Here is a 13,345-nt window from a genome sequence, read left to right on the forward strand (position 1 = left end):
CGAACCTCTCCTCTCCACTGCTTCAAAACGGGCCTTCCATTTCATTCCGGGCGAGACCTTTGATTCTCACCACTACTCAAGATTGCAGTCTGGCAAACTCGACAGCACGCGCGCGGGACATCCGTGCTTTCGTGCGGAACACAACATAAAATAGCCTCAGAAGGTGGCCAACCTTTTTTTTCTCTCTCTTTTTTTAGCAACAAAAATGTGCGAAATGCACTTCTACCGATGCATGACATGCAATACGAAATGGACTTTTTACAAGAAGCTCGCCAGCTGCGAGAGCAGCGAGCCCGAAGCGCGGTGCCCTTCGAGCCTGTGCATGCACGTCGGCAACCAAAAGAGGCCGCAGAAGAAGGAGTGCGAGGCCTGCCAGCACAAGCGAGAGCTTTTCGAGAGCATGCAGGACTATAGCGACGACGAGGTCCTTCAGTTGCAACCGCAGAAACAGCGAGCGGGTGGGTGGTGTGATGGGAGGAGTGGTTCGCGAGGGGGTGCATGATGGCGGCGTTTGTGATATTGGATCTGCTTTTGGATTGCTCTGTGATAAGCTGAGGACAAATGGTAAACCTAGAGTGGTCGATGCTTCCGTTGTAATATATCTCTTCAGTCGTTCTGGGACCTGATTTTCCTTTCGTACATCATTCTTCTCAACTTTGCAATTACTTGTACGAAGCGGCATGTGTCCGGCCCAAGAATAAAAGTAGTGGTTTGGGTATCATCAGTCATTTCCCTGTGCGATTAACCTGCAGCAATGCCTTGAGGACGCCATGTTACGTTTTGGGATTCAAAACTGCCGTGTTTCATGCCTTTCCAGTAACCGCACCACCTTTCCTCTTCTTCGCCTTTGCCTTCTTCTTGCTCTTGTCTCTGGGCTTAAGCGCCACCATGCCGGCCTTGCACACTTCGGCGTACCGGGCGTAAAAGCTGTCCAGACCTTCGGGGTCAACCGTGGTCGAGAGGCTCAGCTTCTCCTTCTTGGCGCCCCTGCCCTTGCCGTTGCTGGCGCGCACCACGATCGGTAGCGGCTTCTCCGGGTGCAGGTCGGCGTCGGGGTCGGATGATTGCGGGGCGTCATGGGACACTATAAATGTCGAAAGTCAGGCGTGCTATGTTAGGCCTCAGGGTTCGTCGCAAATGTGGAAACCGATCGAGGGGCTCTTTCTTGGTGGTGGCTCACGTCGTTTTTGGGTCAGGTGTATCTGGCCGTGGTCATCCCCTTTGCGCGCGGCAAAGAGCTCCGCGAGCTTGATGAAGAACTGTGAGGTTTCGAGGTGGCGCGAATGTCAGTCCTGGCTACGGGGTTCATGGGGGTGCGGCCCAGCTTGAACAAGCTGCCGGGAAAGGGTCTTGCGCACCTCTTCATTTGTTACGCGACCCATTGCTTCCAGTTGTGAGCATGGGTTGTCGAGAGCGTTGTTGGCAGCCTCTTGAGCAATGCGGAGTTTACGGTCGCTATCCCGTGCCTGAGGTACCTGGGACGCAGGGCGTTTGGACGGGTTTGCCCCGCAGTAATAGGTGTCCCCGCAGTAGGCAAATGACGTGAATTTAGGGTCGCTGTGGGTGTCAAAGCTCTTTTTTTTTTTTTTTTTAAATGAACTAACGAGAAAAGAAAGCCAGGAGGAATACTTATATACAGTGGTGGGAAACAATGACAATGTAGCACTGAAAGTAATGCCCTGCTAAATTTCGCAGTGGTTCGAAAAATGAAGATACCTGCAGGTACCTATGAGAGAACGAAGGGAAATCTCTGCCCGCCTGCCTCGGGCGCATCTTCATTCGATCTCCAAACTGCAAGGAACACCCATGTCACCCCGCCCAAAAAGGGCCCGCTAAAAAGTTGTCGCGCGCAAAAATGTCCCAGATGCAATTCAGCGTCTGTAAAGCCACTACAAACTTGCACCATGAAAAGCCCTTTTGACCAAGAGAAAAATCCAAATAAGAGCTTTCCAACACGGAAGCAACAAGCTGCGTAGGCTATCTGTAACGGCAAGATAGCTGAGTTAAGAGACATAATTCAAAACCAAGACGTGAAACCTCTCGCCTGCCGACATCTGTTCATCATGCCGCCTCGTGGCGGTCGTGTCTCCAAGGGCCCATCCCTACCTCTCAACCTCCTCCGTGAGATAGGAGCCGATGGTGCGAGCTCCAAGGGTAGGGGCCGGTCAAATCGCTCAGGGGGTAGGGCTTTCGATAGAAGACCTAACCGTGGAGGCGATAGGCCCAAAGGTTCTTCACACGCGTCACATAGGGCCGTCGAGGTGACCAAGAAGCCAAATCTGAAGCGCAGCAAACGAGGACACGAAACGGACTCGGAAGATTCAGAGGATGGTTCTTCAGAAGAGCAGGACGACAGCGGTTTGGAGGACGAGGATGACTACGATGACGATGACGAAGATGTCAGCGATGTCGAGGAGTCTACCGATGAGAAAAGCCTACCAAAGGCAGTGCGAGATAAGATTGCCGAGGACGACAAAGAGATTGCTGAGCTCGAAAGGAGACTTGGCATCAAGGGCCGCAAGGGGCTGCCAAAGTCTTTCAAGGAAGACGGTTTGGGAGATCTGCTGGAGGGAATCGACGATGCCATTGGGGTAGAAAGCAACGAAAAGAAGAAGCGGAAAGCAGAAGCAGACGAGTGGTTGGCTCAGAAGCGGCAAAAAGCCAACCAGACAACCCGACAGGTCGAACGGGATGACGACGATGAGGGCAGCGATAGCGAGGACGACGACATTGACGAGGATGACTTTGATATGGGTGACGAGAGCTCTCAAGACGGAGGCTCTGATGGTGAATTTGAAGGCTTCGAGTCCGACCCGGAAACCGCTTCCGCGCCTAAGCCGCAACGAGAAAACCCCTACGTGGCGCCCACTTCAGGCGTGACTGTGACCAAATACATCCCTCCATCCATGAGGGCAAAAACGGGGTCTGATGATGAGCTCATGTTGAGAATTCGACGCCAGACCCAAGGTCTGGTAAACAGGTTAACGGATGCGAACTTGATTTCCATATTGGGTGAGATCGAAAAGCTTTACCGGGAATATCCAAGGCAACACGTCACTTCAACGCTGGTAGATCTGCTTTTGATCCAGGTCTGCGATCCTTCCAGTCTTCCTGACACTCTTCTTATCCTTACGGCTGGTTTTGCCACCGCTGCATACAAGGTTATAGGCATGGATTTTGGGGCATACCTAGTACAGACAACAGCCGAGAAGTTCAAAGAGCACTATGCGAAAACTGTTGGGCGTACGCAAGAGCAGCAGGAGGTCACAAAGGAAACGTCGAATATCATCACGTTCCTGGCCCAGATGTACAACTTTCAAATGATTGGCTGCAACTTGGTGTTTGACCATATCCGTTTTCTCCTCGGTGAGCTTTCGGAGCTCAACGCTGAACTGTTGTTGAGAATAATCCGGATGGCTGGGAAACCATTACGGCAGGATGATCCAATGGCGCTGAAGGATATTGTGGCACTCATCCGCCCTGCAATGGCAAAATTTGGGGAGAACAATGTCTCAGTGCGAACCAAGTTTATGATTGAAACGATCAATGACTTGAAGAACAATAAGATGAAGGCTGGTGCAACCGCCTCAGCCATCAACACAGAGCACACAACCAGGATGAAAAAACTGCTAGGCACGTTGAGCTCTAGGAAGCTAAAAGCAACGGAGCCATTGCGCATGGGTCTGAAGGACATTGAAGAGGCCGACAAGAAGGGCAAGTGGTGGCTGGTTGGGTCAAGTTGGGCCGGCAAAGACAAGACGGATAAGAAGAAGACGTCTGATAAACCCGAAGCCGATGATGTAAGCGACGTCAACGATTTAGAAATTTACGACGACGACGACTTGGACGTCGACCTCGAGGCTCTAGCTCGACGGTTGATGTTGAACACAGACATTCGAAGGTCCATCTTCTTTGCGGTCATGTCAGCACTCGATTTCGAGGATGCCTACCGAAATCTACTGAAGCTGAGACTGAACAAAGAGAGACAAAGGGAGGTCTCGCACGTCTTGCTCCAATGCTGTGGCTCGGAAGAGCAGTACAACCCATATTATGCTCTGGTGGCGCGCAAAATCTCTGGCGATGATCGCAGGACGAAGTGGAACTTCCAAGATACCTTGTGGAAGTTCTTCAGACGCTTGGGCGAATCGCTCTTCGACGAGGAAGCCGACGAAGTAGACGATGAAGACGACAAGGCCACAGAGCTGCGCCGCATTGTTAACATTGGAAAGTTCTACGGCAACCTAATAAGCGAGGGCGTCCTAAACCTAGACGTCCTCAGGTGCCTCAACTTTGTCTACTTGAAACCCAAGACAAAAATGCTGGTTGAGGTCATTTTGGTGACTGCCCTGCTGGACTTCCCATGCAAGAATCGCGCAGGGGCAGATGAGGTAATTCGCAAGATGTTCACTCTGCCCGGCAAACCGGAGTTTGCGAGGAGCCTAAAGTACTTCATGGAGAAGGTCATGCGTAAGTCGGAGCTGGGAGGCGACAAGAAGAGGACCAAAGTGCTCCGAAGACGGGAGAATGTCGCAGAGGAGGTATTGGCTTCGTTGACGTCAGAAGTATGATTCGAGGCGTGACAAATATTAGAAATGTCCCGGAGGCGGATTTGCTGCCGAATCGATCGGTACGGGATTCATTAGAAAAACTCATCATCGAATAAGCTGAGAACCATCGCCACGGTAGTAACGGCAAAACTATAGTCCCATTCAAAGCATGATATTGTAATTATATGTGAAAATGTCCTCGGCCAAATTCTACCGGTGGCGCTTATCACCGGTCGGGTCCGGCCGGAGCGGATAAGCACGGCCAATTCGGCAGCCACTGTGGCCTCAGGCATCAACACCCCTTGCAGTGAAATGCTTGGACCAGTCATTTGACGGGCCCAAAAAAAGTAGTGCTAGCTTCCAAGTCCCAAGCATCTAAAGCTCCCCCAACGAATAACGCGCAGAAAGTTTACGCACACCCATTGAAAGCTCAAGATCTGCCATTGTTGTCGCAGCAGATATCTTTTTTTTTTTGTTTTTCTCATATTCACATACCCATAACAACAAAAATGCTCTCCACGCGCTTAATATCAGGCCCGGCGGCCCGCTCCGCATTCAGGAAATCAACGTGAGTTTTGTTGGTCCTCCGAAGACATGCAAGACGAGACGAGACGACACCCGTGTCACTTCTTTTTCCTGGAGAAAGAATTCGAATGGCTAACAGAAGTGTTACTTTTTCCAATGGCAGTCTCCCCACAGTCGTCGCCCCGAACTCGCTGTCGAGATGGAGGCGGTCATATGCTTCGGAAGCTGGTTAGTTGAACCGATGCCAACCGTCAACAAAACCTTCTTGCAGCGAGAACTGACTTTTTAATCCTTTTGCTTTTACCAGAGCAAAAGGACCTTGTCATCATTGGCGGTGGTGTTGCCGGTTACGTTGCTGCCATCAAGGCTGGCCAACAGGGCATGAAGGTGCGTTTCAGACACTCTAACTACGTCACAACGGAGGAGCCTCACTGACATGGATAATTATATCTTCACAGGTTACCTGCATTGAGAAGCGCGGAACCCTAGGAGGCACATGTCTTAACGTCGGATGCATTCCCTCAAAATCCCTCCTCAACAATTCGCACCTGTACCACCAGATCCTCCACGACACTAAGAACCGCGGTATCGAGGTCGGCGATGTCAAGCTCAACCTCCAGCAGCTCATGAAGGCCAAGGACACCTCGGTCGGTGGCCTTACCAAGGGTGTTGAGTTTCTGCTCAAGAAGAACGGCGTCGAGTACCTTAAAGGTACCGGCTCCTTCGTCAACGAGCATGAGATCAAGATTGCACTGAACGATGGTGGCGAGACCAGCCGCACTGCCAAGAACATCCTTATCGCAACCGGTAGCGAGGCCACCCCTTTCCCCGGCCTGGAGATCGATGAGAAGAGGGTTGTGACCAGCACCGGAGCTCTTGCCCTCGAGAAGGTTCCCGAGACCATGACCGTCATTGGAGGTGGTATTATTGGTCTGGAGATGGCATCTGTCTGGTCCAGGCTTGGAGCCAAGGTTACCGTTGTCGAGTACCTTGGTCAAATCGGTGGACCCGGAATGGACACCGAGATTGCCAAGTCGGCGCAGAAGATCCTGAAGAAGCAGGGTATCGAGTTCAAGCTTAACACCAAGGTCAACGGTGGTGACACCACCGGCGACAAGATCAAGCTCGACATTGATGCCGCCAAGGGTGGCAAGGCTGAGTCTGTAAGTCGGGTGATCCTGTGCCTTCGCCACAAAAAATTGTTAAGCTGACAAACCAATTACTTTGTGCAACAGATCGAGTCCGATGTTGTCCTTGTTGCTATTGGTCGCCGCCCGTACACTGGTGGGCTTGGCCTGGAGAACGTTGGCCTGGAGACTGACGACAGGGGTCGTGTCGTCATTGACTCGGAGTACCGCACCTCCCACCCCCATATCCGCTGCGTTGGTGATGTTACATTCGGCCCCATGTTGGCACACAAGGCTGAGGAGGAGGCTGTGGCCGTCGTTGAGTACATGAGCAAGGGCTATGGTCACGTCAACTACGCCGCCATCCCCTCGGTTATGTACACACATCCCGAGGTTGCCTGGGTTGGTCAGAGCGAGCAGGATCTTCAGAAGGCCGGTATCCAGTACCGCGTCGGTACCTTCCCCTTCAGCGCCAACTCGCGTGCTAAGACCAACCTCGACACTGAGGGTATGGTCAAGATGCTTGCCGACCCCGAGACTGACCGCATTTTGGGTGTGCATATTATTGGCCCCAACGCCGGTGAGATGATTGCTGAGGGTACTCTGGCTCTTGAGTACGGTGCATCTAGCGAGGACATTGCCAGGACTTGCCATGCCCACCCCACACTGGCGGAGGCTTTCAAGGAGGCCGCCATGGCCACTCACGCCAAGGCCATCCACTTTTAAAAGGGTGTGTGTGCTTTGGCTGTTGTCTTGTTACGATTATAGCGAAGCATTAGAGGGTTTTTTTTTCATTTTTATGTGTTTTTGCGGCATTTCCTCATGCCGCTCACAGCATTGGGAATATGGCATACGACCAGTTTCCGATTTCTACACGATGGCGGCAGGCAGGCTTTGGTATATAGAGAATGTCTCAAACCAGCATTTGTCTTTATCTGACTCGCTTGGCCCGCCATCTAAACCAAAATAAGAAAAGAGAAAGAAAAAAAAAGTCGGGTCTGGTTGAGAAGTTGAGAGCATGGATAAACCGGGAAAAGACCTAAGCTGCTTCTAGACGGTGACACAAAATGGCTGCCTTTTTTCTTTGTTTTCAGGGGAGACGATGGAGTCAGTGAGCGATCACGAGTGTAATAATAAACGGTGCTGTGCTATGTCAAAACGGGTACTGGGTCATGATCGGTGATACAGGATGTAGTGTGAGTCTTTGGTCCGTTGTAAGCATGAGAGGTGAGCACCTTGGGTAAGTGTGGCTCAACACCGTTGCACATTCAGCAGCCTTGTACTTTGGCATACCCAACAAGCTCACTAAACTGCACTCCTGATAGCATGTTTGCCTCGTTTCTTGCACCAGGCAGAAAAGGACGTGTTCCAGGTCTGCTCCGATGGTCAGAGAAAAGAAGGCAGAAATGGGAAAGGGTAAGGAAAAATAAAAACCTACCCGCCAACGAGTCACGGGTGTCACACAAAAGCTATAAGGATCACGACATAATCATACGTTGCGTGACGATGAGAATCAAAGGAGAAAAGAGACAAAGCTGATCGAATCAACTGGAAGGGAGAGAGGGAGGCCTTCGAATCAACCGGATGCTCGGCGTGTTACCGTCACCTAGCATGAGACTAGAGGGAGAAATTCTACTTTGCCTTGGTTGCCTTGGTCCTACCCCCTTCTGTTTTCGGTCTTTGCCGTTGTAGCTGAGTCCCGTCTTTTTTCTTCTTTATTGTTGCTTGGGTTGTCTCTTTCTCTCCTTTTTCTTTTACCACCAAGTAACTAGGTGGCCATAGACTGTCGCTGCTTGCTACCTGCTCAACAAAAAGTCTGCCTTGGTGAACAACATAAAACAAAGACAGCACAACACACCCGGACAATCCAGAAGGATTCGGCGAGACTTATATCATGGCATTCGGTGGTGGAGGTTTTGGCTATTCATTCATTCCATACGCGAGTTTAGGTATGTTATGAGGGATTTCCTTCCTACACTCCTACCAGAACGCCCCTTGGACTCAAAGGCTGTGTGAACTGGTTGCTAACACGGATGAAATAGGCAGACAAGGGTTAGTGTTCCCTTAGATGCTGTCTCATCCATTCTCCATTTATACCTATATACCTTTTTATGTAGTAATATGGTCTTCCCACTTGGGAGGATCCATCACCTTCTTCATGGAGGACAAAATCAGACTAACAAAGGAAACCTGGGGTGGTATCCCCAACACATAATAAACGTCACAGAATGAGCCTGGGCGAGACCATCGAGAAGCTCCACTACGCACACGAGCGAAACATGCTGGGGGTCGGAGTGCGCAGCGCCTGCGGCGGCATGTGCTGGCGACCCACGGCGCCGGCGACGTGCGGGATCCCGGACGTGGTGCATATCTGCCCGCACGCGCGACAGCCCACCATCGAGCGCGTCTACTGTGAGGGCGGTGGTGGTCAGCAAGGCGGAGGGAACAGCGGAGGCGGCAACAGCGGTGGCGGGCAGCAAGGGAGCGTGGTAAATGTTTTTTCGGCGCCAGTGTCGCTCACGCAACAGCAGGGGCTGCCTTTCCTTCAACCCCAGACACAGCAGCAACAGCAGCAGCAGCAGCCTATGTTGTTCGGTATCCCGGTGTCGCTGGCGAACGAGCACAGTTCGGTTCCGTGTCCGACGGGGCATGACAGCGGTGGCGTGGGTGTGGGGATGGGGATGGGGATGGGATTTGGAAGTAGGGGCCTGGGGATGGGCATGGGGTTCGGGATGGGCACGGGGGGATCGAGTGGCGGCGGGAACAATAACAGCAGCAGCAACAGCAGCAACAACACGACTCCCCGCAATGGAGTTTTTGTGTTCCCCGCAAATAACAATCAGAGCAGCGGCGAAGGGCAACTGTTCCAGGCAATACCGGCCACCCAGTTAAGCAATATCAATAACGGCGGAGTGGTTTATCAGCTGCAACCGGTACAACGGCCGAGGGAGCCGACATGGGTTCGGTTCGTCTGAATTGGTATCGATTCTTAGCTTGAATGAGTTCCTTGTTTTTTTATCTTTAACCGGTTGTGTGGGTGGTGGTTACGTATGTATGTTACATGTGCGAGCTGCTAATGCTTGCGGTTTCGTATTCTTGTGTTCTTCTTCTTCTTCTTCTTTTTATTTTCTACCCTGGTTGTGTTTTATTTTTATTTTTATCTTTGTTGTTATTTTAGCTCGTTTCCCTCTTGTCCCTCTCGGTCTGTCTCTCACCTTGATCAGTTGACTAGCAACGACTAGCAAGACTGGGCAGTCCACCTCAAGGTGTATGCGTATCATGGCGTGCATTTATGATTGGCTCTAGACTACTTCTAGACCTGATCTATTTCTGAATCGTTTATATGCTCACAGTGCCTGACAGTCATGCTATAATGATACGAATCATGTAGGGTGCAATGTTAGGACCTACTTAATCGGTCACCGATTCCTCGGAATTTTCCAAGATGAAAAATCGGACGAAGGGGGGCGCGGCGAAGTAAAGTAGTAGGGAGGCTTAGGGCGAGGAAATCCCAGCAGGCCAACAAAATCAGAGGTTGCCAATCTCCCAAGGATGGTTGCCGCATGCTAGTTAGCTGTGTTCTAGAACTAGACTTTTTTTTAGATTACCACGTTGATCTCTAATAACAAGAATACTTCTAGCAAAGCTGAGCCTAGTGCCTTGGCGCGTGTCAGGAGCCCAGGGTCCAGTTCCACGAGCCCCCCGTTCGCCCCCGCACCGTTGGTGGTCCGAGTGGGACATGGATGGATGGGGCGGATGGATGCTAGGGCGGTGAAAATGTACGGTATCGTTGCATTTCGTTACAAAGTGGGATGACAGAGTTACCGAAACGCCAAAGCTCAAACTCTGTTTCTCAACCTCTGCAGCAGAAATCGGACAGTTTTCTTTGAAAAAGCAAACATCTTTAACCGACCTTCTAGCAACAGTCAATCGTGAGTTTTGACAATCTTGCGGGTTTTTTTCAGACGAGTTCACGCCAGTCAAATTTCAACTGATGGCTGGTGTGTCTCGGTTATTTGGTCGTTCAATTTGGCGAGCTCGTACCCCCCCTTGTATTCCATATTTTGTGCTACCTTATCAAAGGCCGCGGCTAATCTGTCCACTGTTTGATTGAGCTCCACCCCCCTCCGCCCCTCTCTACTCTCCAAAAAAAATAAAATAAAAAAGCTCCTAGCTCGTTGTGTGTACTGTACCAAACCTACCCAATACGGATTGATGGGTCCTGATCCCTTTAACAAACGAATTCTTAACTTCGCCCCCTTTCCACTCTCCCCAGATTCCTTTGCTGAGTGGGATGTAAAAGGGTCCTCGCAGAATTGCTTCTCTTCAACACCGGTCCTGGTCATAGAAACTTGTCTTGACCAAGTGGCCTCAATTCTTCGCCCACAATGGCTTCCATAACAACAAGACAAGCCGCAGAGGCGCCTGGCGCCAAGGCCAAGGAAAAGACTTACCCCTTGATGTCCAGACGCGAGATCGAGGGCCTGATAGCCGATGGCAGGACAGTCTTCATTCTTGATGGCTTCGTCCTCAAGGCAGACGCGTGGAAGAAGTATCATCCTGGTGGTGACAAGGCCATGCTGCACATGATTGGAAGAGATGCAACCGACGAGGTCACCGTGTTAGTAGAACTTCCCGTCCTGTCCCATTCCAACCCACACTCCACCTGCCCGGCGTGCTTGCTTCCAGACCAAAGCTGACAGGTGCCATTGGTTCACCCATTTGCAGCCTCCACTCTGCCGAAGCACGACAGATGATGAACCGGTACCGCATTGGCCGCATCGAAGGCCATTGGAAGAACTTTGTACCTCCGATCCAAGGTGGCCACTTCCGCCCTCTGGCATCGCCCGAGTCCCCACCAGACAGTCCTTTGTTGGAATGCACGACAGCCACCTCGAGCGATTCAGAGTCCAGGCCTCCGTCCCCCGTGTTTGATTCGGCAGGCATCAAGTACCGCGGCCAGAACTCGGCGCCGTCGGTTACATCGGTTTCCTCAGTGGATGAGCCCGAAGATCTGCCTGATGGCATTGCCTTCCTGGACTCCCTGACAAAGAAGGAGATCGACTTGGACAAGGCGACGTATCCTTCTCTGGATGAGACCACCCAGAGGGACATTGTGCAAAAGTACCGTGACCTGAACGCGAGGATCAAGGCCGAGGGGTTATACGACTGCAACTATGGTGCATACTTCTATGAGGTGAGGAGGTACTGCGTGTTGTTTGGTCTGATGGCGCTTACCCTTCACTGGGGATGGTATATCACCAGCGCCGTCTTCATGGGCATGTTCTGGCACCAGCTTCTCTTCACTGCCCATGATGCTGGCCACGTAGGCATTACACACAACTTCCACGTTGATACGCTCATAGGCATCTTCATCGGCGACTTCATGGGCGGTCTGTCCCTTGGCTGGTGGAAGCACATGCACAATGTCCACCACATTGTCACCAACTCACCTGAACATGACCCTGATATCGAGCACTTGCCCTTCATGGCCATCTCCCACCGTTTGTTTGGTTCCCTGCGCTCGACCTACTACGAACGCGTCCTCGAGTACGATGCTGTGGCAAAGATCCTGGTCCCGATTCAGCACTACTCCTTCTACATCCTCCTCATGTTTGGGCGCTTCAACCTTTACCGCCTCTCTCTCGAGTTCATCCTGCTCCGCAAGGGACCCAGGAAGGGTCCGGCATGGTGGCACCCGTACGTAGAGCTGAGCGGACTCGCCTTCTTCTGGTACTGGTATGCCTACCGCGTCGTGTACTGTTCGATTCCGGACAACCTGAACCGGCTCGCATTCATCTTGATCAGCCACATGGTGACCATGCCGCTGCACGCGCAGCTCACGCTGTCCCACTTCGCCATGAGTACCGCCAACCTGGGTCCCACCGAGTCTTTTGCCCAGAAGATGTTGCGCACCACCATGGACGTCGACTGCCCCGAGTGGCTTGACTTCTTCCACGGCGGTCTGCAGTTCCAGGCCATTCACCACCTGTACCCGCGGATCCCGCGCCACAACCTCCGCCGCACCCAGGTCCTCGTCCGGGAGTTCTGCGCCGAGGTCGGTATCCCCTACGCCTTGTTGGGATTTGTCGACGGGAACAAGGTTGTTGTTGGGAAGCTTGCCGAGGTTGCTAGACAGGCCGCCTTCTTGGCAAAATGTGAGCAGCACACCATTGAGAATGGCGGATTACACGGCCATTGATTGGCACCGTGGCTTTTCTTTTTGTCTTTGCACCCTTCGCGTGAAATGCTGCCTACTTTTATTTTTGGAGTCAGCACGCGGATTGTAGTAATATAGAAGCTGGCTTTGAAAAAAAGACGGCCTTGTATATATTAGAAGCATCTTCTCTGTACATGGTGGTCTTTGGCGGTCGAAAATCGTAGCGTTAGAAAGGCTCACGCACAAACAATAGAACACGATGAGAGCTAGCTGTGCTTACCAGTATAGACGTGAGTGAACGGGGGTTGCTGTGCTTATGGTGCGGAGTAAGGCTGTCGTCTGTCTGTCGTCATTGTGACTTCAGTTTTTTAGGGATGCTCCCGCGTCACATCCCGAGTGTTCAAGGTTAGCTAGGGTCATTCGCTAATCAGAAAAGGGTACCTTAGATAGAAGAAGGTTAAAAGGTAAATTGAGTTCAAGGAAGGCATGTTGGCAAGATATGTAGTATTTTTGGTTGGCGTTCTGCCGAGAAACCCACCCATATCCGGGCGTTCCGGGCGTTCCGGTATTTTTCTCCTTGCAGCATAAGCGAACTAGGGGAGAGAGAAGAGAGTGAACTTCTGGGGCCGGCCCCAGCACTTTAAGGAATTAAGGTGTTTTTCTGACTCGGAACGACTAGAATCGATCTATCTCGGTAGTTGGCTCGACTAGACTAGAGGCCAAGGTCAAGGTAAGGTCGATTGGGCTTCTAGATTTTGAGGTCAGAAAAGCCAATTCCGACTACATGAGGGGTAGGATTACTTTTCTCTTTTTCTTCTTCTTACTGTTTATAACTTCCCCTATAGGGTTTTTTTCTTTTGTCCTTCCCCCTTTTTTCTCCCCCCTATCTTGATTCTGGTAGCTCTCTTGTTTCCCTCCTTGGTCAATAGTATCTCATGCTTGCCATCGAAAAAAAAAGACTAGAAACCAATAAAAAAGGGCCCATG

General features: G+C 51.5%; 6 protein-coding genes across 6 annotated transcripts; 5 read left to right on the plus strand and 1 right to left on the minus strand.

Moving 5' to 3' along the window:
- Positions 1-205: 205 nt before the first annotated feature.
- On the plus strand, positions 206-502 carry MGG_17071 (uncharacterized protein; the record flags this gene model as incomplete). Its single annotated transcript, XM_003716292.1, has 1 exon — positions 206-502. The coding sequence occupies one exon, from the start codon at positions 206-208 to the stop codon at positions 500-502; it is 297 nt and encodes a 98-aa protein (XP_003716340.1).
- MGG_03572 (uncharacterized protein) lies at positions 498-1,749 on the minus strand. The gene is made up of 3 exons (XM_003716293.1): positions 1,359-1,749; positions 1,181-1,259; positions 498-1,084 (listed from the first exon to the last, which is right to left on the minus strand). The coding sequence occupies exons 1-3, from the start codon at positions 1,380-1,382 to the stop codon at positions 804-806; spliced, it is 384 nt and encodes a 127-aa protein (XP_003716341.1). The 5' UTR covers positions 1,383-1,749; the 3' UTR covers positions 498-803.
- A 104-nt stretch (positions 1,750-1,853) lies between these two features.
- On the plus strand, positions 1,854-4,807 carry MGG_13527 (uncharacterized protein). Its single transcript, XM_003716294.1, has one exon. It carries the CDS (start codon positions 2,064-2,066, stop codon positions 4,566-4,568), a length of 2,505 nt encoding a protein of 834 aa, XP_003716342.1. The 5' UTR covers positions 1,854-2,063; the 3' UTR covers positions 4,569-4,807.
- A 104-nt stretch (positions 4,808-4,911) lies between these two features.
- On the plus strand, positions 4,912-7,419 carry MGG_17072 (dihydrolipoyl dehydrogenase). Its single transcript, XM_003716295.1, has 5 exons — positions 4,912-5,115; positions 5,236-5,300; positions 5,380-5,459; positions 5,531-6,235; positions 6,308-7,419. The coding sequence occupies exons 1-5, from the start codon at positions 5,057-5,059 to the stop codon at positions 6,923-6,925; spliced, it is 1,527 nt and encodes a 508-aa protein (XP_003716343.1). The 5' UTR covers positions 4,912-5,056; the 3' UTR covers positions 6,926-7,419.
- Positions 7,348-9,478, plus strand: MGG_17073 (uncharacterized protein). The gene is made up of 3 exons (XM_003716296.1): positions 7,348-8,148; positions 8,242-8,251; positions 8,427-9,478. Exons 1-3 carry the CDS (start codon positions 8,094-8,096, stop codon positions 9,172-9,174), a joined length of 813 nt encoding a protein of 270 aa, XP_003716344.1. The 5' UTR covers positions 7,348-8,093; the 3' UTR covers positions 9,175-9,478.
- A 546-nt stretch (positions 9,479-10,024) lies between these two features.
- Positions 10,025-12,703, plus strand: MGG_03569 (fatty acid desaturase). The gene is made up of 2 exons (XM_003716297.1): positions 10,025-10,820; positions 10,928-12,703. Exons 1-2 carry the CDS (start codon positions 10,588-10,590, stop codon positions 12,399-12,401), a joined length of 1,707 nt encoding a protein of 568 aa, XP_003716345.1. The 5' UTR covers positions 10,025-10,587; the 3' UTR covers positions 12,402-12,703.
- The last annotated feature ends 642 nt before the right edge of the window (positions 12,704-13,345 follow it).

This window comes from Pyricularia oryzae, chromosome 4 (genome assembly GCF_000002495.2).
Source record: "Pyricularia oryzae 70-15 chromosome 4, whole genome shotgun sequence".
Classification (NCBI taxonomy): Eukaryota; Fungi; Ascomycota; class Sordariomycetes; order Magnaporthales; family Pyriculariaceae; genus Pyricularia; species Pyricularia oryzae.

What these genes read in the sequence shown, in the direction of transcription:
- MGG_03572 (XM_003716293.1), bottom strand. Translation starts at nt 1,382, where the DNA reads ATGGGTCGCGTAACAAATGAAGAG. An exon ending in GTCGCGTAACAAATGAAGAG is followed by an intron (nt 1,260 to 1,358) that starts GTGCGCAAGACC and finishes GAAACCTCACAG; the next exon opens with TTCTTCATCAAGCTCGCGGA. An exon ending in ACACCTGACCCAAAAACGAC is followed by an intron (nt 1,085 to 1,180) that starts GTGAGCCACCAC and finishes CGACATTTATAG; the next exon opens with TGTCCCATGACGCCCCGCAA.
- MGG_17072 (XM_003716295.1), top strand. Translation starts at nt 5,057, where the DNA reads ATGCTCTCCACGCGCTTAATATCAGGCCCGGCGGCCCGCTCCGCATTC. An exon ending in GTCATATGCTTCGGAAGCTG is followed by an intron (nt 5,301 to 5,379) that starts GTTAGTTGAACC and finishes TGCTTTTACCAG; the next exon opens with AGCAAAAGGACCTTGTCATC. An exon ending in AGGGTGGCAAGGCTGAGTCT is followed by an intron (nt 6,236 to 6,307) that starts GTAAGTCGGGTG and finishes TTTGTGCAACAG; the next exon opens with ATCGAGTCCGATGTTGTCCT.
- MGG_03569 (XM_003716297.1), top strand. Translation starts at nt 10,588, where the DNA reads ATGGCTTCCATAACAACAAGACAAGCCGCAGAGGCGCCTGGCGCCAAG. An exon ending in GCAACCGACGAGGTCACCGT is followed by an intron (nt 10,821 to 10,927) that starts GTTAGTAGAACT and finishes ACCCATTTGCAG; the next exon opens with CCTCCACTCTGCCGAAGCAC.
- MGG_17073 (XM_003716296.1), top strand. Translation starts at nt 8,094, where the DNA reads ATGGCATTCGGTGGTGGAGGTTTTGGCTATTCATTCATTCCATACGCG.
- MGG_13527 (XM_003716294.1), top strand. Translation starts at nt 2,064, where the DNA reads ATGCCGCCTCGTGGCGGTCGTGTCTCCAAGGGCCCATCCCTACCTCTC.